At 40.9% G+C, this 26,082-nt stretch overlaps 1 protein-coding gene across 5 annotated transcripts in view; it reads right to left on the reverse strand.

The window, feature by feature from the left end:
• LOC126196030 (ankyrin repeat and SOCS box protein 3-like) overlaps positions 1-26,082 on the reverse strand; it is a 293,727-nt gene that overhangs the window by 225,447 nt on the left and 42,198 nt on the right. For 3 of the 5 annotated variants that reach the window (XM_049934536.1, XM_049934535.1, XM_049934539.1), the window contains exons 3-4: positions 15,624-15,779; positions 10,259-10,354 (exon numbers count right to left, since the gene is read on the reverse strand). In XM_049934536.1, the coding sequence (XP_049790493.1) occupies positions 10,259-10,354; positions 15,624-15,779 (252 nt within the window). The remainder of the gene's footprint in view (positions 1-10,258; positions 10,355-15,623; positions 15,780-26,082) is intronic. The other 2 variants (XM_049934537.1, XM_049934538.1) reach the window with 2 other exon arrangements.

The raw sequence follows: 26,082 nt of genomic DNA on the forward strand, positions 1-26,082 counted from the left end.
CAGCTGATAGGTGGTTTCTATGTTTGTATGCTTTCCTAGCTTTGTCAAGTTATGCACTGCCCCCCCCCCCCCACCCCCCACCCCACCACCACCACCACCACCACCACCACCACCACCACCAGACGCAGCACATAGCAGTGGCCTTCAGAGGGCACCACTCTCCAAGCAGTCTCAGCATGCTGCCATATATTGTAAGGCTATTCACCTTCTAGATGAAGCATATACTAGGAACTACTTTATGCTTCTGCTAAAAGACATTCGCCCATTTATCTGCCACTATTTACCTCTGCCACCAGAGAGAGTGCTGAAACTTGGAACTATCTGATATATCTGTCAAACAGACTACAACTTCACAGTAATGTTCCAAGCATAAAATTTAATGGCCATGCACCAACACTCAGTCTAAAGTTGTCTACCAGTTATCTGAGAGTTCACATCTGCAATCATCAGTAGGCAACCTGTTCCAGTCATCAGCCAGTCAATCTGATATATGTCAAGAATAGTAAAATTGGTAGTAGGTGAATATGGATTGGGGCTAAGAAATGAAAGAGGAAGCCGCCTGGTAGAATTTTGCACAGAGCACAACTTAATCATAGCTAACACTTGGTTTAAGAATCATGATAGAAGGTTGTATACATGGAAGAACCCTGGAGATACTAAAAGGTATCAGATAGATTATATAATGGTAAGACAGAGATTTAGGAACCAGGTTTTAAATTGTAAGACATTTCCAGGGGCAGATGTGGACTCTGACCACAATCTATTGGTTATGAACTGTAGATTAAAACTGAAGAAACTGCAAAAAGGTGGGAATTTAAGGAGATGGGACCTGAATAAACTGAAAGAACCAGAGGTTGTACAGAGTTTCAGGGAGAGCATAAGCGAACAATTGACAGGAATGGGGGAAAGAAATACAGTAGAAGAAGAATGGGTAGCTTTGAGAGATGAAGTAGTGAAGGCAGCAGAGGACCTAGTAGGTAAAAAGACGAGGGCTAGTAGAAATCCTTGGGTAACAGAAGAAATATTGAATTTAATTGATGAAAGGAGAAAATATAAAAATGCAGTAAATGAAGCAGGCAAAAAGGAATACAAACGTCTCAAAAATGAGATCGACAGGAAGTGCAAAATGGCTAAGCAGGGATGGCTAGAGGACAAATGTAAGGATGTAGAGGCTTATCTCACTAGGGGTAAGATAGATACTGCCTACAGGAAAATTAAAGAGACCTTTGGAGATAAGAGAACCACTTGTATGAACATCAAGAGCTCAGATGGAAACCCCGTTCTAAGCAAAGAAGGGAAAGCAGAAAGGTGGAAGGAGTATATAGAGGGTCTATACAAGGGCGATGTACTTGAGGACAATATTATGGAAATGGAAGAGGATGTAGATGAAAATGGAATGGGAGATAAGATACTGCGTGAAGAGTTTGACAGAGCACTGAAAGACCTGAGTCGAAACAAGGCCCCCGGAGTAGACAACATTCCATTGGAACTACTGACAGCCTTGGGAGAGCCAGTCCTGACAAAACTCTAACATCTGGTGAGCAAGATGTATGAAACAGGTGAAATACCCTCAGACTTCAAGAATAATATAATAATTCCAATCCCAAAGAAAGCAGGTGTTGACAGATGTGAGAATTACCGAACAATCAGTTTAATAAGCCACAGTTGCAAAATACTAACATGAATTCTTTACAGATGAATGGAAAAACTAGTAGAAGCCGACCTCGGGGAAGATCAGTTTGGATTCCGTAGAAATACTGGAACACGTGAGGCAATACTGACCTTACAACTTATCTTAGAAGAAAGATTAAGGAAAGGCAAACCTACATTTCTAGCATTTGTAGACTTAGAGAAAGCTTTTGACAATGTTGACTGGAATACTCTCTTTCAAATTCTAAAGGTGGCAGGGGTAAAATACAGAGAGCGAAAGGCTATTTACAATTTGTTCAGAAACCAGATGGCAGTTATAAGAGTCGAGGGACATGAAAGGGAAGCAGTGGTTGGGAAGGGACTAAGACAGGGTTGTAGCCTCTCCCCGATGTTATTCAATCTGTATATTGAGCAAGCAGTAAAGGAAACAAAAGAAAAATTCGGAGTAGGTATTAAAATCCATGGAGAAGAAATAAAAACTTTGAGGTTCGCCGATGACATTGTAATTCTATCAGAGACAGCAAAGGACTTGGAAGAGCAGCTGAACGGAATGGATGGTGTCTTGAAGGGAGGATATAAGATGAACATCAACAAAAGCAAAACGAGGATAATGGAATGTAGTCAAATTAAGTCGGGTGATGCTGAGGGAATTAGATTAGGAAATGAGACAGTTAAAGTAGTAAAGGAGTTTTGCTATTTGGGGAGCAAAATAACCGATGATGGTCGAAGTAGAGAGGATATAAAATGTAGACTGGCAATGGCAAGGAAAGCGTTTCTGAAGAAGAGAAATTTGCTAACATCGAGTATAGATTTAAGTGTCAGGAAGTCTTTTCTGAAAGTATTTGTATGGAGTGTAGCCATGTATGGAAGTGAAACATGGACGGTAAATAGTCTGGACAAGAAGAGAATAGAAGCTTTCGAAATGTGGTGCTACAGAAGAATGCTGAAGATTAGATGGGTAGATCACATAACTAATGAGGAGGTACTGAATAGGATTGGGGAGAAGAAGAGTTCGTGGCACAACTTGACCAGAAGAAGGGATCGGTTGGTAGGACATGTTCTGAGGCATCAAGGGATCACCAATTTAGTATTGGAGGGCAGCGTGGAGGGTAAAAATCGTAGGGGGAGACCAAGAGATGAATACACTAAGCAGACTCAGAAGGATGTAGGTTGCAGTAGGTACTGGGAGATGAAGAAGCTTGCACAGGATAGAGTAGCATGGAGAGCTGCATCAAACCAGTCTCAGGACTGAAGACCACAACAACAACAACAGTAAAATTGGTTGTCAAAGTGTTTATCTATCAAGAGACTGGACTTATCTACTACCTACCTGCACTCCAAACTGATCTTCAATAGATTAGTTAGTAATCATTTATCATGTTAGGTTACATTAGGTTCAGAATTTTACATCAGTGCCATGACTTCTGACAAAGCAAAACCCAAGTACATTTTGACGCACATTATTTTAATAAATGATTATTCTTGTTTTTCATGTATTCCTGCAGTTATTCTATAGATATACTGCCCTATGGCAGGATCAGGGTAAGCGTGCAAGTAGGCCAATTTTCTGCAGCCATGGAACTCTGTAGCTGTAGGTTCGCTTCCTGCTGCTTCTATGTTGGGCACCTAAGTTATTAGTGGAGAGAACACATATGCTGCTACATAAACTTTCGACTGTTGGATCAATGTTTTGAATATCCACATAATTCCACCACTTTATGATGCAGTAATTAACACTATTTATCGACTGAGAGTGCTCCAACTCACAGATTCTGGGCTGATGACTCAGTGCACTCTTTTCATTAAATGTAGGGCAGTTTATTTGGAGCAAAAAGGAGTCCCGCTGTAACTGAATAACACACAGGAAAATCAAGGACAATTTTACCTATTCAACTGTTAGTTTATGTGCATGAGGGGTTGTGGTTCCATTCTACTTTCTAGGCTGTCTGAAGAGTACAAGTAGATGATCACAGATTTCAGGAAAATTGATTTAGACATATTTGTTGCAAATAAAGAAAAGCTTTAATGTATATTACCATATAGCAATGTGCTTTCCAAAATAAAACAACAGGTCACTGAATGACATGTGTCATGCTCCAAAAGGCCATAATTATCAAAATAAAATGTAAATTATCAACAAAACTAACAGAAGATATGGATAACCTAAGCCACTCGCATCAGATGATGCTATTACAGCAGAATGGTATGGAGACTTTGATGCACCAGCACATAATCAAAAGAAAAATGTGAATTAAATTTGACCATTACAACCCTCAGTGCAGAAGTAAATGTAGTCAACAAAAGTACATATATGTAGAAGGAATATGTTACAAACACACTAACATCCATGCAGATGGTACAGAGAGTACACTGCTGTGCAAAACTTTAGGACACAATAGATCAAGTATCATAACATATCAACCAGTTGGTGGAAATTAATGAAAACACAAGGGCATGTTGCCAGAGATCTCCCACATCTACATCTACATGGTTATTCTGCAATTCACACTTAAGTGCCTGTCAGATGGTTCATCAAACCATTTTCATACTACTTCTCTACCATTCCATTCTCAAATGGCGTATGGGAAAAAGAAACACCTAAATCTTTCCATTCGAGCTCTGATTTCTCTTATTTTATTATGATGATCATTTCTCCCTATGTAGGTGGGTGTCAGTGAGATATTTTCGCATTCGGAAGAGAAAGTTGGTGATTGAAATTTCGTAAATAGATCTCGCCGCAAATAAAACTGCATTTGTTTCAGCGACTGCCACCCCAACTCGCGTATCATATCAATAACACTCTCACCCCTATTGCGCGATAACACAAAACGAGCTGCCCTTCTTTGCACTTTTTCGATGTCCTCCATCAATCCTACCTGGTAAGGTTCCCATACTGTGCAGCAATATTCCAGCAGAGGACAGACAAGTGTAATGTAGGTTATCTCTTTAGTGGGTTTGTCGCATCTTCTAAGTGTTCTGCCAACAAAGCGCAGTCTTTGTTTCGCCTTCTCCACAATATTTTCTATGTGGTATTTCCAATTTAAGTTGCTCTTAATTGTAATTCCCAGGTATTTAGTTGAATTGACAGCCCTTAGATTTGTTTGATTTATCGTATACCCAAAATTTATCGGATTTCTTTTAGTACCCATGTGGATGACCTCACACTTTTCTTTGTTTAGTGCTAATTGCCACTTTTCACACCATACAGAAATTCTCTCTAGATCATTTTGTAATTGTAATTGATTGTCTGATGATTCTACTAGATGGTAAATTACAGCGCCATCTGCAAACAATCTAAGGGGGCTGCTCAGATTATCACCTAGATCATTTATATAAATCAGGAACAGCAAAGGTCCTATGACACTACCTTGTGGAATGCCAGATATCACTTCTGTTCTACTCGATGATTTACCATCCATCACTATGGACTGTGACCTCTCCGGGAGGCAATCACGAATCCAGTCACACAACTGAGACGATACTCGTGCAAACAAAGCTGGTGCCAAACACAACATCATCAGGCAGTTGAAGGAATGGGAAAAGGTAGTGTTTGTCAATCAGTGAGTAGTTACAGTGCACTATGGAGGCGTTCTTCATATCGACGTGGCCTGGAGACAACATTTGGATGATTTACACAGGGGTGGATCATCGGGAAACTTTGCTCTGCTTGTTCTAGTCCCTGCCCCCTCCCCCCAACTTAAAACCCCATCAAGCACATGTAGGCTGCATTGGAGGGGGGGGGGGGGTGATGTATTGGAGTACATCCACATGCACCAATGATGATCCATCAGTTTTTAACCACATCGGTGAAGGAATCGAATACCCAACTGCAGGAATTCCTTACCAACCTCATGGCAGCGTGGAAGCACATTGTAGAAAAATGCACTGCTATCTGTGGTGATCACAAAACCTATTAAGAACCACGTCCATGTTTTGTAATTTCCAGGGGACTATCACAAATTGTAACAACTTCAGAGTAATTATTAGTAATTATTATCTTTGATACAGTTTATCTCATAGCATTTTTCTTTCAGTTACCTTCTGTACTGAACTGTACTGTACTATACTGCAGCAGTTCTTTCTATGCATGGTCCAACTTTCATTGAAGTACATTACTTGTGTAGTGACACATCATGTTCAAAGTTACTTTTGTATGTAAGTTTTGCACACCAGTGTAGAATTAAATTGACTGACGAACTTTATGGACCAGAATTTAAGTACATACATGCTTATAACAAGAATTACAACATAAAAGGTATGTTCAATTGTTCTTAAGAAACTGATGTTGTATTAATAACCCCAATGAACAATGTCTAGGAGAGGAACAAACCGGACTTCCTCTCCAGGTTACTACCTCTCAAACTAAGAGAAATCTCAAATTAGTTTATTCATGTGGGGCCAATGCATATGATATCATTTGGAGGAACTGGATGGCTCTTAATTCTAACTCATCATAACTTGATTGATTGGTTAGTTGTGGGTTACAGAACTAAGCAACAATGCCATAGATCCCTCAATATAGGTTAATTCATCCAAAGTTAATGATGTCCACAAGGAATGGGTTCTGAAGATGAAAGTACATAGGAGTTCTAAAATTGAAGCAATACTATTCCATAGCTGAGAAACGATTTACTGAGAAAGTGGTCAGGTCAAAAGAGAATCTTAAATTACAGACTGACAATAAATACACTTTATAAATGAGAAGCTACAAATTTTCCAAAAGAAAAGATTGTCTGACATCTTAAAACTACACAGTCCAGAGCAAAATTAAGACAGTAAAGCACTATTTGTAGATCACAGTTAAGAAACACAATGACTATGCCATGAAGTCAACTTACCCTGCGAAGTTCTGGAGAGAAGCAGTCTCTGTAGCAGTATATCTTACAAACAGAATGTCTATGAAGCCTGTACAAGATGACAACCAAAGATTCATGGATAAGAAAAAGTATTTGTTTTGCATCTACGTGAATTTAGTGTTACAGTGGATCTCCACCTTCTGAACACCAAGGAGGCCAGATAAACACCAGTAAATACTTCAACAATACTGTGAAAAAAGTAAAGCATACTTTTTACCTGAACCAACTCATCTGAGAGTAATAAAGGAAAAACAAGTAATTCTCAAATATGAAATGCTCCACAAGATTTGAGTCCAGTCAAACATTGCTTCTCAGTCACAACATCATGATCAAGAGAGAGATATTGATTCTTATCATTAACTAGAACAGAACTGAATATTTAACACATTTGTGGGTAATGAGGAGGATGAAATGACAGCAGCAGGACCAGAATAAGTTGAATCAGATGTAGGATCATCGAATGGAACAACAAATAATTTATGAAATACAAGCACCCATAAAAACTGCTTAAAAGAGTTCAGTCCCAGAGAAGATCTTGAACCAACTCAATGAATCCAGCCACTGAGATCTTACACAAAACTTAGACATAACAAAGGAGATGAGTAAGTTTCTTTTTGTTCTACACCTTCATCTGATTCAGATCCATCAACATTGAAAGAGGCACTACACCTATGAGATTCTGACAAATGGCTAGAAGTACAGAAGAAGAATTAATACTGCACTTGGAAAACTGAATGTGGGAAGTGATACTTCTATCCTAAGACAGTGCATTAGTGATTAAGTAAAATTTACTCAGAATTCTGTTCACACTAGCTGCCAGGTTTGATATTTATATGGCATAATCCATATCACTTCAGGAAAGGGGGTTATCTTCATAGTCTGGGATGTTATTCAATTCAGCATATGTTAAAACTCAGGAGTGAGTAAGAAACACATATTATTTTCTTTTATCGAAAAAAATTCCTGCTCCGAGATACAGGCCTCCAAAGATGACACTGCGAACACCGTTTTGAAGATGTGAATTTCGGAAAAAAATTTAAAATGCTGTATCTCTGTAACAATTCTAAATATTTTGTTAGAGTTCTTTTTCTTTTTTTTTTTTTAATACAATTGCCACATGATTACAATGGTATCTTCACTTTGGACATATCTGTCAAAGCTTTTTAACTGTTGCTTTTTGAATTTTTTTATAATTTAGAGAATTTTTTTTTTAAATGCAAATCCAGAAAAGTCAAATTTTTTTCACTGAAGTTGTTTCTTACTAATTTCTTTGTTACAATGTTTGTATCTATTGTCTTTGTTGCAGTTATTACTTATCACTTTCTTTGTTTCAGTTATTTATTTCCATTTTCATTGTTACAGATATTTCTTACACTTTGTTGCAGTTTCTTGTCAGTTTCTTTGAAGTGGTTGTTCATTACAGGTTTCTGTATTGTAGTTATTCAGTGTTAATTTGTTTACTGAAGAGGCTTCTAAGAAATCTGAGACCTTCCAGTGAGTTCTGTGTTTTCGTGAGGAATTTTCCAGTTGACACAGTTGCAGTGTGTTTTGTGAAAAAGACTGTTTGAAATGTCTTCTGACTTGGGCCACGGGAGAGTGAAGTGAGCTGACTAGTCACTTATCTATAAAAGACGACATATAAGACAAACAAAAAAATAGACTTTGTTTAGGTTGGGAATAAGTGTTCTCTTTCGAAGACTCTGTTTCAGAGTAAAGATGTTTCCACTGACAACTTTTTGTGTTCTAAATGTTTTGACAGAATAACAACAATGATAGCATCTGAACAAGGTGAAGCCTCCCATGGTGCAGATGATGCAGATTTTGCATCAATAGAGCAAGAATTAAATAACCTGAATCAGTCAACTACAGAGGTAGGTTTAGTCCTGTTAAGAAACGGTGTTCAGTGAGGCTGAGTCATAAGCTCTATGCATTAAGAAAGCCCAAAGAAATTACTAAAGCTATGGATGAATACACTACAGCAAAACTGACCACACTCTTCAAAGTAGAAATTCCACCTTCAGAAGAAAATGAACCAAAGCACTCTTGCACCTCTTGCCAGGAATTTTGGACTCAGCCATTGAATATTGCACATCCTACAGTGAAAATGTGCATATTTTAACTATTATTCCAGAGACATTTTCAAAGAAAACAACTTTGAATCATGTTCCATCGGTATCAAAGCACACGGTAGACATATCAAGAAATGTGAGGTCTGTAAAAGGAGTCTTTAGAAGACCAGATCCCTATTGTGGTCGTCCTGTAGAAGCAGCTCAAGTTCAAATAGTGCAGTCATTTTATCTGGAAGATAAATGGGACTGTTCTCGCCAGAGTGCCAACAAAAAAGACACTATAACCATAACAGTTGAAGGTCAAAAAGTTGTGAAAGTGAAGAGGTACATGACTTGCAGTATTAAAGAAACTTTTGCAATTTATAAGAGTAACTATACAACTTCACATATTGGAAGATCAAAATTTTATGCACTATGACCTAAGTGGGTAGTTCCACACCCACCTAGAAATGTCTGTTTATGTGTGTACTGTGGGAGTTTTGAACTTTGTGTGGTAACTTTGAAGAACTTACTGGAGCATGTGACATATGACACCTTGCCTGGTCATGTGAAGTCATTAGTAGTCTGTGAGGAAAAGCAAGAGACTTGTTTGTTTCAAGAATGTGGTGACTACCCTGGAAAAGCAGGACTGTCTTTACAGACAGTTGGCCTGAAAGATGTAGCAGATAACTATGCAGAAATTACATATGTGACATGGGAGGAAAATAAACTAACTAAGAAAACTGTTGCCTTTGACAGTTTCATTAATGATCTTTGTAAACGGTCAGTGAAAGCAATAACTCACCAGCATCTGAAGAAATTGCAACAACAACACATTGCAGAAGTGAAAGGGTGTGTACAGGTTGTAGAACTATGTTTAGTGTTTCACTGTGATTTTGCTGAGAACTGGTCTAATTCTACCACAAGAAGTACAAGGATATCACTTAAGCAATGATTGGGTTTCAGTTTTTACGGAGTGACAGATTTTCAAAAGAAGAACACAAGTGTTGCACTTATAAGTGATGACACAGGACATGGAAATGAAATGAGCGTTTGGCATCATTGACCAGGAGGCCCCTTACGAGGCAGGTCCGACCGCCTTGGTGCAGGTCTTATTACATTCGACGCTACATGGGGCAGCCTGCGTGCCGGATGGTGATGAAATGATGATGAAGACAACACAACACCCAGTCCCTGAGAGGAGAAAATCCCCGACCCAGCCGGGAATCCAGCCTGGGCCCCTTAGGATGGCAGTCCATCAAGTTGACCATTCAGCTATTGGGGTGGACATGACACAGGACATGGCTCAGCACATGCTTTGCAAGCAACACACAAAATTCTTAACTGCAAACAGGGGCAAAGAAGATCATCATTATTTCTGATGGTACTCCTAGTCATTTTAAAAATCATTACCAGCTGTTCGAATTGAGTAAGTCATTAAATGAAACAATAAGTTCACTGTTACCAGTCACCGTTTTATTTATTTCCACGACGCGTTTCGAAGGTTTAAACCTCCATCATCGGGTGGATTTACATTAGTAAGTATTACATTTGTGTGTGTGTTGTGTTACGATTTTTGGAGGAACTTGTGGCACTGCCTAGTAGAGAAACGAGACACTATTTCAGAATATGGTTTAGGATAACTTTTGACGAAAAATTAAACTGATATCTAATGGTAAATATTAAATAAGTAAACTACAGTACCTTCAATGATCACAGGTTCCTTTTGCTGTCGTAACACATCACATGTGTTCCCCATTGGTTCAACAGGAAGGCACCACTCTGTATCAAAGGAAGATACTGAAGCAGTGGAACACATTTTTAGTTCAATGACTGGCTAATTTCAATACAAAACATAGCGCACAGAAGTTGTATAAATTTAAACCTTTAAGTCTTTGGACCTTTCACGTACATTTAAAATGCTTGAAAAAGAGTCTCTTACTCATCTTTCAAAACTAAAATTATGTTAAATAAGGCTAAGTTCTGACTTTTATGAGCCTGTCATGTGATAACATGATAACAAAACAGGTTTTATGTATGGTAAAAATTTCAATTGTTAATAAAACCTATTTAACCTAAAATTGGAAGCTCTCCTTTTTAGGGACTGTAGGACTATTTGGTACTAATCAACAGACAAAAGATCAAAATTTTATGGATTGGCATTTCTGAGAAAAAAAAAGAAAGAAAGAAATCTTCCATAAACTGTACATAAAGTTCAGAACGCTTTAGTAAAAGAACTTTGACAGATAAGTCCAAATGGAGGATTTCTTTGTAATCATAATGCAATTATCTTTCAAATAAAAAATAATCCCAATAAAATATCTAGAACTGTTCCAGAGATACAGCATTTTAAATTTTTTTCCAAAATTCACATGTTCAAAATGATATGTGCAGTGTCATCTTTGGAGAGCTGTATCTCGGAGCAGAAACTTTTTTGAAGAAAACAAAAGAATACATGTTCCTTACATAGTCCTACATTTTAACATATGCTAAATTCAATAACATCCATGACTATAAAGGTAAAATATTTTCCTAGCCTGCCTGAATTGATATGGACTATGCCATACTATCATTTACACACAGTCACAGCACTTCTTCAGTATGTCTTCAATGTAGAATTTTCTATGTAAATTCAAGAACGTCAACCAATTACTACTATTAAAAATCATAGTTTATGATTTAAAACAACGGAGCCATAGCTGGACAAGATTCTGACAAGTCTGAATGTTAACAAATCAACTGCTGATCCCTTGGGGGGAAAGTCCCATTAAAGTTTACGTGGATGGTACACTGATTAAAAGTAAAATCTGTGACTGAATAATGCTTTCAAAGAATAGCTGAAAGAAAAATTCAAACTCATGTACCTTGGAGAAGTCTCAAATTGCATACACATTTACTCTACAAGGTCTTTCGTTGTCAGATGACACTCATTAGATGATTCCAAAAAACTGGGTGCACACAACATGAAGGACTGAAGACCGATCTCAAAGCAACTAGTTAAAAATAAAGCACTCACTCATGAAATGAGGAAAAAAAACAGTGAAGAAAAGAGAACCTTCTTTACTGAAAAGCCACGACTAGTCTTATAAATGCAGTGAGCCACCTGAAGCCTAGTCCTTCCAAATAGGACAGCCGTGTCTTAAGCAGTTGTCACATGGGACGAGGCAGCTAATGTTGATACTGATGCTAATGGGAAATCAAATGTCAGGAGACACGGTGACTTCAGCAAACTGGATGAGCTGGTTCACCATGATTTTGTGCTCTTAGTGCTCTCCAGTGGCAGTTATTGACTTTGTATGACCCACAAACCAAGCAGTTTTTTACAGAAATGTTTGGGCATAAAATTCATACATTAGCTCTATTGAAACACACATTTTATCCCTTATCGATATTCTAGACACGTTGTTCTGCCTTTAGTGTACATAAATAAAAACTTCAATAATCCATGAATATGTAATAAGGCAAAAAGGAAATATATATACGAAGACAGTAACTAGTTCTCAAAAGAACAGTTACTGTTGATGACCGTGCAGCTTTTCCCTGGAATAAATGATGACTAACTAACAACCTCAGCTGCCGACAGGTGTTGTTCTTATACCTCGATGTGTACAGCTGAATATGTGTGCCCCGACCGGGACTCGAACCCAGGATCTCCTGCTTACATGGCAGATGCTCTATCCATCTAAGCCACCAAGGACACAGATGAATAGCGCGACTGCAGGGACTTATCCCTTGCACGCCTCCCGTGAGACTCACATTCCCAACTGTCCACAATACTACATATGTATTGTACCTTATAGACATTTGCCAACCCACTCGTTACTCGCGCACGCTTTGGCGATTCCCGTAAGAGTTTGGGCAACCTGTGCGCATTCGCACAGATGAAGGTCAATGGCTGGGTAGCCTTTAACTATATATACGAAGACAGTAACTAGTTCTCGAAAGAACAGTTACTGTTGATGATCATGCAGCTTTTCCCTGGAATAAATGATGACTAACTAACAACCTCAGCTGCCGACAGGTGTTGTTATACCTCGTTGTGGACAGCTGAAAATGTGTGCCCCGACCGGGACTCGAAACCGGGATCTCCTGCTTACAAGGCAGACGCTCTATCCATCTGAGCCACCAAGGACACAGATGAATAGTGCGACTGCAGGGACTTATCCCTTGCACGCCTCCCGTGACTCTCACATTCCCAACTGTCCACAATACCACATATGTATTGTACCTTATAGACATTTGCCAACCCACTCATTACTAGCGCATGCTTCGGCGATTCCCGTAAGAGTTTGGGCAACCTGTGCGCATTCGCACAGTCGAAGGTCAATGGCTGGGTAGCCTTTAACTATATATACGAAGACAGTAACTAGTTCTAGAAAGAACAGTTACTGTTGATGACCGTGCAGCTGTTCCCTGGATAAATGATGACTAACTAACAACCTCAGCTGCCGACAGGTGTTGTTGTTATACCTCGTTGTGGACAGCTGAAAATGTGTGCCCCGACCGACACTCGAACCCGGGATCTCCTGCTTACATGGCAGACGCTCTATCCATCTGAGCCACCAAGGACACAGATGAATAGTGCGACTGCAGGGACTTATTCCTTGCACGCCTCCCGTGACGAGTGGGTTGGCAAATGTCTATAAGGTACAATACATATGTAGTATTGTGGACAGTTGGGAATGTGAGTCTCACGGGAGGTGTGCAAGGGATAAGTCCCTGCAGTCGCGCTATTCATCTGTGTCCTCGGTGGCTCAGATGGATAGAGCGTCTGCCATGTAAGCAGGAGATCCCGGGTTCGAGTCCCGGTCGGGGCACACATTTTCAGCTGTCCACATCGAGGTATAACAACAACACCTGTCGGCAGCTGAGGTTGTTAGTTAGTCATCATTTAAAAAGGAAATAGACATGTTGAATCAGTAATGACAGCAGCTTATAAAAGTTCACAAAATCAAACAAACTCACTCCTGAGAGAGGGAGCACCTATATTTGCATAACATCAAACATCAGAGAAATTGTTTCTACCAATTTAATAATAATGTCCCACAGCCTTTTACAAAATGTGAAGACAAAGAAAAACATCTGGTTACAACAGGATGTGAACCCACTATACGCTGTGTTGCAACATAGCACCCCTACCAATTATACTACACACTGACGTTCTGATTTCAGCGACCCTGTACATATGTTATAGTTCTGTGAACGCTTTAATCACTGATTATGTTATTAATTGTCATTTTAATTACAACAAATCTTACCAAGAAGGACATGTTTTTAACAAAACTTAAAAGCACAGATGCCTTACAGTGGCATACTTTTCTTAATATGTGAGTTGTAGCATGAAAGTAACCAAATACGGAAATTTTTCAACGATCAGTATGACGTTTCCTATTTTATTGAAAAAAGTAGTACCAATAATGAAATGTTCTTGAGATAGTCAATGGGCTGTTGCTTAGAATAAGTATAAAGTAATAGGTTATAACACAAAGCCCATGAAATATGGGCTTAAACTGAACACGACTAATACAATATTGCATCTCACAAGTTCTGCATTGACGTACAGAGTGTTCTTGCTTATTATTGGTTCTGCTTCACGTGGCACATTGTCAAAATATCACAGAACTTAATTTTATGTTTCAATGACACAATGGCTTATTGACATGAAATAGCAGGAAGTGACATCACAAAACATGTCAATGTTAGCTAACTCATCCTGTGAGATGACAGTTTAAACCAATGCACCACCTCACTTAGTGACATGAAAATAGGCAAACCTCCAGTCTTATTAACACATAATTTACTTTGTACAACAAATATCAGCAGTGGGGCTTAAAAAAGTTATAATCTACCCCTCACTGTGTTCCTATCTTTGCTGAATTACATGTATTGCCAAGCACACACCATCTGGATTTAATTATTTGTATTGATTGCCCAGTGTTGTATTTTTTACACTGTAAAAGTTACTAATAAACTACATATCTCACAATGCATATTCTTTGAGCCAGTCTTTGTTTGTTGTTGTTTATAAATAACATAAAATTAATAAAGTTCTCTATACAGAAGATAGGGAAAACAGAGTTTAAGTTTCTGACAGGCAAAGATTCAGGCTAATTTGTCCAGCAAACGGACACTGTTACCATTTCATCATTGTTACTATGAATGAAAAACTTATACACAACAAGTTAATAGTGGTGCAGCACATAGCCACAATAATTTTCTGCCATATACTGTCTATAAAACAAGTGGTAGCCTACAATGAAATTCCATATTCCTCCATCTAATGATTGTAATATACATAGTGGTTTAATTCTGCTTTCATTTTTTACACACATAAACAAAATAAAAGAAACATCAAACCATGGCAAAAACCTAAAGTCATAAAATATATTATTAAAAAATTAGAACCACATGGTGTTAAATGGGATTCTTCGGAATGACATGTTTCACTCTTATTCTCTTAGGCAAAAGATGTTCATGAGAAGTGAAAACATGGCTTAGGTTGTTACTAAGTGTAGATCATCCCATTGTGCATGCTCTCATTTTATGTATGTGCTGATGAAGTGTAAGTCACGTCAGCTCCAGGCACCACCAAGGTGCAAATGCGAGCAAACCTCTCCACCTGCTGTGGCAGAGTGCTTGTTTTTTGGGTGTCATGGTTGAGAGTACCTTGGAGAGCAAGGAGGATGCATGCAAGAACGTAAATGATGAAAAACAAGTGGAAAATCATTATAAGAACTGTCTTTAGCTCAACTGCTAAATTGATTACAAGGTGAAGTTCACATATACGCATCAGGGAGATAGATTGTACATGGAGTTACAATTTCATCACATAACCCTCCAACTGATATTACTCAATAAAAAATATTTAATTAAACTGAATCCAAGGCAAAATGTATTACTCATTTAGTTAAAATAAAATGAAGGGTGACAATAATGAAATTGATGGTTCTTCTTCAGTGTGAAGGGAGAAAGGTAAACAAGCTGAAGATAATTTTTAAAAAAAAATCAAAACATAATAAATCAAGAATTACAGCAGAAAAACACGTATGATACTTTGCTCAAACTTTACCTTTATGTAATGGTGTGAACTCTTCATTGTTGCCAAGATTCACATTTGCTGAGTGATTCAAAAGAATTTTCATTACAACAAGTTTAGATTCTGGATTAACAGACAAGAAAAGTGGTGTTTCTCCTTCATAAGTTCTTAAATCCTTAATGTCTCCATCTGCAAGTTAGAATTGCACTTTTGTTAAGATAAAATCTTAAGTCATACATTTATGGATCTTAATCAGAAACTGCTTTCAGATTTACAAGGAGCAAGACAGTGAAAGAAAAGGCAATGAAGGAAGGATGGCTAAGGCTTAAGACCATGGCCTCATACACATGAAGTTGCAGGAGGACATTAACTATCGCTTTATTATTGTATTCACTCTAAGTAATTTTGAGAAACGTGAAACAACATAGCTGTATAGGATTGCAAAACTCACTCTCATGAGTACAAGTACAGTGTTTTAACCAATGTGTCACCTTTTTAGTCACTAGAAATGAGAAGAAAGGGAGAGATGCAGGGGGAGAGAGGAGAATGAAGGGGTAGGAAGAGAAATGAAAAGGCAGCAAGTGGGGGCTTGTGGCGATTAAGTGAGGGGAGCAAAGTAAAACTGACAACACAAAGAGAATCTTAAACACCACAATTCTTTCTGAGGAATGTCCTTATTGGAGGTGTATGCCATTTCCTTGCTCTGACCTGAAACCTGGGTCACTCAGTCAACGATAAGGGTATTAGTACTAGTCATTATTTGTTGATAGTACATTTTACAGAGACAGAGGTAGACTACAATTGCTTCTGACAGTTAATGTATGACTTGACTGACTCCACACCCCTGAAGGTCCTCCCTCATGATAGAATTTTCAGAACACAATGCACGAATGAATGAATAGATCTCAAATTTTATGTGGAATGATATCTACTTGATTATCTTCACATGTGTTAAAACATTTCCCGAGGAGAAAGTCACGGAAAGAATTCTATGGCAACCCATGGATTGGACCACAGACCTTCAGACACAGAATCAAACTTTGTGTAAAGTTTTAAAAAAAGATGAACAAAAATAATTATTTGCATTTGGTGTCACTACTTCTACCACATTCTACTATCGTGTGTCAACAATTGTAAGCTGCAACTAAAAGTATAACGACCAATTTGGAAATGTTTTGATTTGCAGGCTGTGGTTAGCCACCTGGAGGTCTTTAGATGACAGTTGGTTAAATGGTCTCATAATGTGCATAGTATGGTATTGTCGTGTAGAATCCAGAATTGAGTGTCTGCTGCAACAGCACGGTTATCAAACCAAAATAATGTCACTGAGCACACAGGAAAGTACAGATATAGCTGAACTGCTGGCCTCAGCACGGATTGTTCTTATTTATACACATGTAGAGGTAAATTACAATATTCAATATGACAATACTTCCTAGAACCTTCCATAATTCAGAAATGTTAAACCATAAGCAACTGCAGAAGAATGGGACTCGAATCTGTGGCTAGTACCCAGCCAGCCAGTGACTAGAGTAACTACAACATAGTGTATGATGCACAGCATGCAGCTCTGCTGCCTCCTCCTCATAAAACAACAACACACTGTTCTGAAGAGGGACAGGGATCCAGTGAGTATGCCACATATAGCAGTACTGATGGATCCTTGTGTTTTAGTCGCACTGTCACAATCTCACGGTCTATGCGATGTCAAAATGGACTTTTTCTCCAAGAAGGCGGCATGATCATAGGGCAGGTCTTCATGTTCCTAATGTTCAAAGTTCCTAGCTGCACCTAAGAACTATAGTTAGACTTTACAAAAAGGACAAGAACGATTGGCACATTGTTAGCTGTCTCATTTGGAAGACATGCTTTGTTGTACTCCATATTTTTCGTTGTTTTAGTGGGATACATTAACCTTATAGTGTGCACCTTTGGCATGCTAGTGTAGAAGGTGCCACTAAACCAGTTAAGTACACAATCAACACATTTCATACCTTAATTATATATTTAAGCCAAAAATTGGTACTTCCTTCATATCTGAGAAAAATCACGTGTTGGTGAATTTGTTTTAAACACCTAGATCCTAAGACTTCATGTTTAATTTAAACACAATAATCGTAGCATCTACAACTATTCAGACACCCAAACAGCTTTGAAATCTCTGTCAGCCCCTGCAGTGAGATCAAAGATTATTGCAGAATGCCACGATGGTCTTGGGAGACTAGGGGATAGTAACAGGGTAAACCTGCTGTGGGTCCCTGGTCACTCAGGAATTAGTGGTGGTGAACATGCTGATAGGCTGGCCAGGACTAGCACGACGGCTTCATCTATTGGACCATACCCTGTAGCATGCTGACTCCATTTACTGGACCGTAACCTGTCCTAACTATCACTAAGGTGAACATAAAACCAAAACTATGTAGCTGGATCACGAGGCAACACGTACAGTATTAGACTATAAATCAAAAACAAGAACGGGGCAAGCTAATGGTGCCGAAGCAATGTTTTGAGAGAAATTCTATAATCCTGAACTTGAGCAGGAACAGATTAAACTCATTGTAGAACTCATGACTAGCATGGGATGGAAACTTTAAGAAAAACCTACACATGGTGGGTATAGAGAAAGAAGACACTAACTGTAGACTGTGTGGTGAGGAGGATGAAACTGTACCACATCTAATTTTCCAGTACAAAGCTATGGAGGGCACAAGACACAGAATACTCAGCTCAGTAGAGTCTGAAGAAATCATGTGTAGTAAAGAACTAGTAACGAGTCTCCAGCTTAAGGGTACTGGTTGGCTTTACTACCTCAGGGAGCAAAACCACACAATAGATTCAGTTTCAAAGAGGGCAACAGTGGACTAAGACCACTGTTGTTTTTGTTTCCTGCATTAATCAAATTAAATCAAATCGAACACATTTTTCATGTTGACTATATCAATATTCGAGTTTGTGTTACAATATACAAGGTGTGATCAAAAAGTAACAGGAAATTTTATTTATAACAGGAATTTTTATTTATTCCCAAAATCAACCTTGTCCCCTTCAAAGTAATCTCCCTCACATAAAATACACTTGTGCCAGAATTTTTTCCAATCTTGAAAGCGCTTTTAACTCACTTTTCATTACGGTGTTCAGCTCCTTCAGCAATTCTGTTTTTATATCATCAGTGATGGCAAAACGACATCTTTTTGTGGTTCTCTTCAGTTTCGGGAATAGAAAGAAGTCACAGTGAGCCCTTTCTGGTGAATACTGTAGCTGAGGCAACACAATGGTTTTGTTTTTTGAAAAAAAAAATATCAAGAAGAAGCATTGAGGCGTAAGTGGGAGCATTATCATGATACAATTTCCACCAGCAGTTTTGCCACAATTCTGATAATTTTTACAGGATTGCTCCACACAAATGGCACATAACTTCCAGGTAGTATTCCTTATTGACTGTACAACCATAAGACAGAAATTCATGATGCACTATCACATTGTAATCAAAGAAAACAGTGACAAGAAACTACACATATGATTGAACTTGTCAAATTTTTGGCAATCTTGGCTCTTCAGGCAATTTCCATTGGGATGACTGGGCCTTACTTTCAATGCCATACTCACATACCCATCTTTTTTCACTTGTTACAACCTTCTTTAGAAGCTCTGGAGTGTTGTCAACTTCATTAAGCAGTTCCTGAGCAATATCTACATGGCAAAGGTTTTTGTTCAAAATTATGCTGACATCATCAGCAACCTCTCTCATGATGATTCGGCACTTTTCTAGAAACGTGTACTTTACTTTTTCTGCATTGTCATAAGTAACTGAAGTGCTCGGGTGTCCAGGACAGTCATCGCCTTAAATGTCTTTTCAATCCTCTTTGAAACATTTGTACAGTAGTAGCAAAATGCCAGATCCTGATTGGCACTGGCAGCAGTCACTGCAAAGTGCTCTGTCCTTGTCTGAGCGATGTCTCTGCACGTTGCTTGTTGACATCCCCATTTCAGCATTGCTGCCATTGGTAAACAACTGTGTTTTTCTGAAATCCTCCTGATGGCTTCCCATGCTTTTGTCGACGAATTCAAATGGTTGTCAATAGAGTTCAGGAAACTTGCCATGAGTTTTTCTTGCTGTCCTTAATTATGCATAGAGTCTTAGTTCTCGTGACTTGAAAGGCTGTAGGCTGGCTGCTGTTGGGCAGCATTTAAACCATAGAAGAATCGCTTGCCAGTCCCAGATTGCTTTACGACACTCATCAGTCCATCAAGGTACATGTTGCCTCCTACGATGACCTGAAGACTTGGGGATGGACATGTCAGCAGCATGATGGATCATTCGTGTAATGTGGTCCACACTCTCTGGAATGAAGATCATCAGTTGCTTCAAGGGGCTGGAGAGCAATAGGAGAGGTCGATGGCTGAGAATGACTCAGTAGCAGCTGAGACATGAGTGGGCCTGCGTTGAGGATGCACAGCTCTTATACAGAATGAGGTTCTCCAAAACTCAACCCCTCAGGTAGGTATAGTTTGAGCACCATATTACATTATGGGCATTGAAATCATCTAGTACTAGAAATAGGTGGGGCAGTTGTGTAGTAAGCCCTGCATGAGCCTCAGCCCAACACATTCTGCAGAGGTGATACAGGGAGCAGATAGTGACCTTCTGACCCACATGAACAGCAATGGCTACTACTTGTAGGTCAGTAACCACAGACAGAGCAGAAGAGTGGTGTGTGTTATTGACAAACACAACAACCTCTCCCTTGGCTCTTTCCCTAGTCAGCTCATCCTATTGGTGGAAGGCACAACCCCATAGCACAGGGGCATCAGTGGCTGTGAAAGGTTTCTCCTGTAAACACAAGCACAGGGGGTGTGCCTATGCCAGGAGTTTCAGTTCCTCCACATGAGTCCTGAACCCATAAACATTCCACTGCAGTACAGGAGCCATTTATCACAGGGGTTGCACTTTCACCCTTTCTTTCCACCAGAGTGGGGAGCCCGCAACAGGTGGAGGTTCAGCCTTGGTTCCCCAGGGAAGTCTTCACTGTACATCTTCTCTGAAGCAGAAGCGGTAGAACCATGAAATCGAATAACATCAACGTTACCTGACAGTCTACCACCTGTTTTTGCCTATGGTGGAAATTTCTCATTTGCTTTCTTGATCTGGGAGGGTTTTCTAGAACCTACCACAGCAACTGTGTAGGCAGTGACAGATTTTTTTATCATACTCTGTCTTGTGTAGAAGTGTTGACTGTCAAAAAAGACTTTTTAAGAGCTGAAGCAAAAAATGGCCTTACAGATCATCTTGGCCTTTTGAAGGTTTAATCTCCTACATCTTCCTTCCTTCAAAGAAGACACTGCAGTCAATACTCCAGACACATTGATACATTGACCAATTTACACACTTTGGAGGAGAGGTTTCGTAACTGGAATCCAACACGACTCGGAGAGGTAGGCCGACCAGCCGAGGGCATGGACGGTGACTCGCCAAAACCACAGAAAGACAACAGCTATCGACTACAACTAAGATGACAACTAAAGCTATAGACAGATACAACACAATGACAAGTCTGAAGAGTGAACCAAATCGGAAGCCTAGACATAGAAAGGTCATGAAACAAGCAATGATAGGTATGACATAAGCAACCAGAGCACAGTCGAAACACAACTGAATTCTGAGTCCCTGCATTGCCAGCTTAATAGGGTCCCTTTGAGCATCGATAGGCCAGTGCAGCAGGCGTGGCCTGTGCACAGCACTATGGCAGTGACAGCTTGGTCACAGGTTATAGGGGCGCTGCCTTGCAGTTGTCCTCTATGTCCACGCCTTCTGGCAGGCTGTCTAAATGGTCAGACTGGAATATCAGACCCCCCCCCCCCAAAAAAAATGGAGACATAAGGCCTGAAACGCCCTGGCCGATTTTTTGGGAGGTGAACAGGTGGTGTCCTGGCAGTGGAGGCCACCACTTGTGAGAAGAAATGTGAAACTTCGTGCTCTGTGCCAGGGAACTGCAGTGGGGGATGACCCTGGAGCAGACGGAGGCTGTGGTAATGTCTCGACCTCCATACCTGTGCCTATGGGAGCTGCCAACAGTGTCCTGGAGCGCAAATGGTACTCGTGAGATGGAGGGACGTGGGAGGGCAGCAACTCCAACTAAGAGCAATCCACTACTGGAGGGGTAGGCTGGATGTGGGGATGAAGTTGGTTCAAGTTCCAACGCTCCAAATCTTTCAGGGTATCAACTGTTGTAAGGTGCCGTCCATGAGTGAACACTACCATAGCTGTCATCAAGGAGGGTTTTGCCCCATAAGAACATGTCCAAACGGCCGAATCAGGAGGTTACTGTCCAGTACGTCAGGTCTGGGGTTCCTTAGGTTGGGATGCCAGGAGATGAAAGAGGGTACACAACAGTCAACCAGGGAGGAGTTCTGCTGGGCTGCAGTCATGGACAGAGATGGACTTCTCAGCGCTCAGGAACTTCGTGAGTGCTGCTTTCGTGGTAGATTCACCCAAGACCTTCAACATTTGTTGCTTAAATTTGCACACCATCCGCTCCACTTCGCCACTGGAGGGGGGCTGAAATGGTCAGCTACATAGGTGTTTGATGGCATTAGCAGCACAGAACCATTCAAAAGCTGTAGCTGTGAACTGGGGGCCAATGGCAGTTATGATGGTGTGGGGAAGGCCTCCAATGGCAAGAATCTGCAGAAGGGCTTTAAGTGTGGCAGCTGTGGTGGTGGACTCCATGCTGAATGTTTGAATAAACATCCACAACAATAAGCCACATCGAGCCGAGGAAGGGACCAGCAAATTCTAGATGAATGTGATCCCAAGAGTGATGGGGAGTAGGCGAGGAGGCGAAAGACTGAGGCGGGGCACCCTGATGGTGAGCACAGGCAGAACAGCAGCATACCACAGCCTCCATGTCCTTGTTCAGTCCTGGCCAGTAGACAGGTTGCCTGGCAAGGGCTTTCATCCATAACATATCCCAGAGCTCGCAATGGAAGAGTCCCAAGACATGAGTACATAAGACAGTTGGGATGAGAACACGGTGGATACTCACCTCCGCATCCAGTAGGAGCACATCAGAGCAATGGACAAATGATGAGAGAAGCAAGCCTGGACCCGCAGTTCGGGAGCACATGACTTCAAAAAAAAAAAGTAGGCCACCCATGGAGTATACAGTGTATGACATGCTGTAAGATAGGGTCGCAGCATGTCTCTGTCGAACGGTGAGTAGCGGTACTGGGAAACCCATCCAAGGTGTGTTGTCATTCCACATCAATGTGGAAAATGCGAGGGCTCCATGGTCCAATGCCGGGTCTAGTCCTGAGGGTAAACGTGAGAGGGCATCAGCGTTTGCATGTTGTACACTAGGTTTGTACTTGACATTGAATTGTAGAATCTAAGGAAAAGAGCCCAATGCTGAAGCATTTGGGCTGTCTGTTCTGGTACCCAAGAGTGTGACCCAAACAGTGCCACTAATGGTTTATGGTCCATAACGAGAGTAAACTGGGTCACAAATAGGTACACAACCATGTATACCTATTTCATTTCTTCAGAGCAAAGATGACTGCCAACACCTCTTTCTCAATCACGGAGTAATTGCATTGGGCAGACGTCAAGAGTTTTTGAGACTTATGTGACCGTCCACAGCCAGAACAAGAGGGCATGATGGGGAAAAGGGACTAAGGTAGGGTGCAGAACATAACTTGTACTTCAGCTGTGTGAAGGCCTGCTCACAGGCTGCTGACCACCAAAATGCAACGCCTTTCTTCTGCAACTGGATGAGAGGATGCATAATGAGTGCTCCCTGCAGAAGGAACTTAGAATAATAATTCACTTTCCCCAAAAAAGTCTGCAACTCTTGGAGGTTTTGGGGACACGGGAGAGACAATAGTAGAAAGATTATAGTCAGTGGGTTGAATCCTGTCTGTGGGGAGCAAGTGACTAAAGTAGTCCACTTGTTCCTGGAAAAACTGGCATTTTTGCATACGGCACCTGAGCCCTGCATCATGCAATGTAGTAAAGAGGGTACATAGGTTATGCAGGTGGTCTCGGCATGTAGTACCTGTAACAATTAAGTCATCAAGGTAAATGGTACAAGAAGGGATGGACATGATTAACTGTTCCAGGTATCTCTGGAAAATCACTGGAGTAGAAGAGATCCCAAAAGGCAAATGCTTGTATTTTTATAAGTCAAAGGTCATATTGATGACTACAATGCTTTGTCATTCCTCATCTAGAGGAATCTGTAAGCAAGCATCAGCAAGGTCTGTTTTAGAAAAACATTCACCTCCAACAAGCTTTGAGAGGAGGTCCTCTTGACAAGGTACGGGGTAGGTTTCCAGCAGAGGTTGGGCATTGATCTTAAAGTTCAAATCTCCACAAAGATGGAGAGAACCATTTGGCTTCTGGACCATGACTGGGGGTGAGACCCAAGCACTAGTTTTGACCAGATCTGTGACCCCAGCATCATGAATACAATCAAGTTCGAGCTTAACGGCCATCCATAAGAGGCTGGAAGAGGATGTGCTTGACAGAAACAGGGCACCACATCTGCACATAAAGAAATATGTGCCTCCAAATTGACGGCACACCCCAGATATGCGAAAGAGGCATAAAGGTCACCAAGTTCCTGGAAGGGGACTGTGTCGACACGATCTGAACTTCACCTGTGATGAAGAACCCAAACAGTGAGAACGCATCCAGGCTGAATACATTGCCAGCTGAATGACTGTTGACAACATACAGCGTTAGAGGCCGCGTAACCATCTGATATGTTGCTGTAGTGGTGAACTGACCTCTGAGGGGAATAGAGCTGTCACCATACGCAACCAACTTGCGAGAGGACGGGGTCAATGCTGGGTAACCCAGACAAGCCGATGTCGGGTTACTAACCAGGGAAACCGTCGCTTCTGTGTCAACTAGGAAACAAACATCCTGACAAGCAATTGTGAGACCAATAAATAATTTTGGGACATCAGGATTGCCCTGTGGAATGATGCTCTGAAGTTCATGCACTGTCCCGTGATGCAAGTTAGGAGTGGGGTTATACTGACCTGATGGCTGACAGCAGACAGTTCGGAGACATCAATCCTTGCCACAATGGGTCAGTGCGCCCAACAATTGGGGCAGCCTGCCCATTGATGCATCACACAACAGTCAGGACAAGAAGGCAGACCCCGCTGTTTGCTTCGAAGCAGCAGGGCTGGCTGCTAAGAAGTCATTGACATGTCCAAAAGTAATGAATCACAACGATGCTGTGGGGAAGAAGGTTTGCGAGAATTCCACCACATGGCGGTCATTGACCCACAGCAATCTGGGGGCAGACCATAAGATGTTCATTTGCTGCCTGCGCAACCTCAAAAAAGTGCAGTTTTCAGTATGTCCTTCAAGGAAGGATTGTTGATCTCGAGGGCTGCAATGCGAACTTCTGGATTGGGAGCCAATTGGACCACCACATCATGGATCAGGGAATTGGCACCTAAGGTTTTGCAAGTCAGGTAGGCACAGGTAAAATCACAATGACAACTCAGACCTTGCAAATCAATTACCCACAATCGAAAAGACTGGTCCATTTGCTTGTGGTACTGATGGAACTTGAGGCACGAAGTGACCACATGGAACCACTGTGAATAATAGTTCAACAGCAGCAAACACAGTTCCTCAAAAGTGAGTGCAACTGGGTTTGAGAGGAGAGCCAACTTCTTAAGCAAGAAAAACGTCTCCAGGGAATCACAAGAAAGGAAGAGCAACCACTGGAGAGCATCATCAGAAACCCAAAAAGTGGTGAAGTGCTGTTTGCTATTACAAGCACTGTAAATACGTGTCCCAGTCCTCCTTGGAATTGTTAAATGGCGGAGACATAGGTGGGCAGGACTCCACCTGGGAGGTGACCATAGTAGCAATGTGTTGTGAACCTTGCACCTTGTAATCTGTCTGACAGCAGCTGAATTTACTGATGCAGAAGGTCTGTTTGCTGCTGGAAATGCTGACTGAACTACTGCTGCAATTGCTGCTGCAGGAGCAGCTGTTTCTGTTGCTGTTCCATGAGCTGTACGAGTTTCACGTCCATAATGCACCATGAACCTTTTACCTCATCACCAATTCTTGTAACCGGAATCAGACACAACTTGGAGACGCAGGACAAACGGCCGAGGTGGTCGATGGTGAGTCGCCAAAAACTACAAAAAGCTATGGACAACAATAAAGATAACAACTACAGCTATGGAAGGATACGACAGAATGGCAAGTCCAAAAGGTGAACCAAATTGAAAGCCTAGACATAGCACAATCAGGAACCGAACAACAATGGGTACAATGTAAGAGACCAGAGTGCAGTTGGAACACAACTGACTTCTGAGCCCATGCACTGCCAGCTTTATAAAGTCCCTGTGAGCTCGATAGGCTGGTGTGGCGGGCATGGCGTGCACACAGAACTTCAGCGGCAACAGCGGATGTCACGAGTTATAGGGGTGCTGCCTACCGGCTGTCATCTAATCCATACTT

This window comes from Schistocerca nitens, chromosome 1, assembly GCF_023898315.1.
Source record: "Schistocerca nitens isolate TAMUIC-IGC-003100 chromosome 1, iqSchNite1.1, whole genome shotgun sequence".
Classification (NCBI taxonomy): Eukaryota; Metazoa; Arthropoda; class Insecta; order Orthoptera; family Acrididae; genus Schistocerca; species Schistocerca nitens.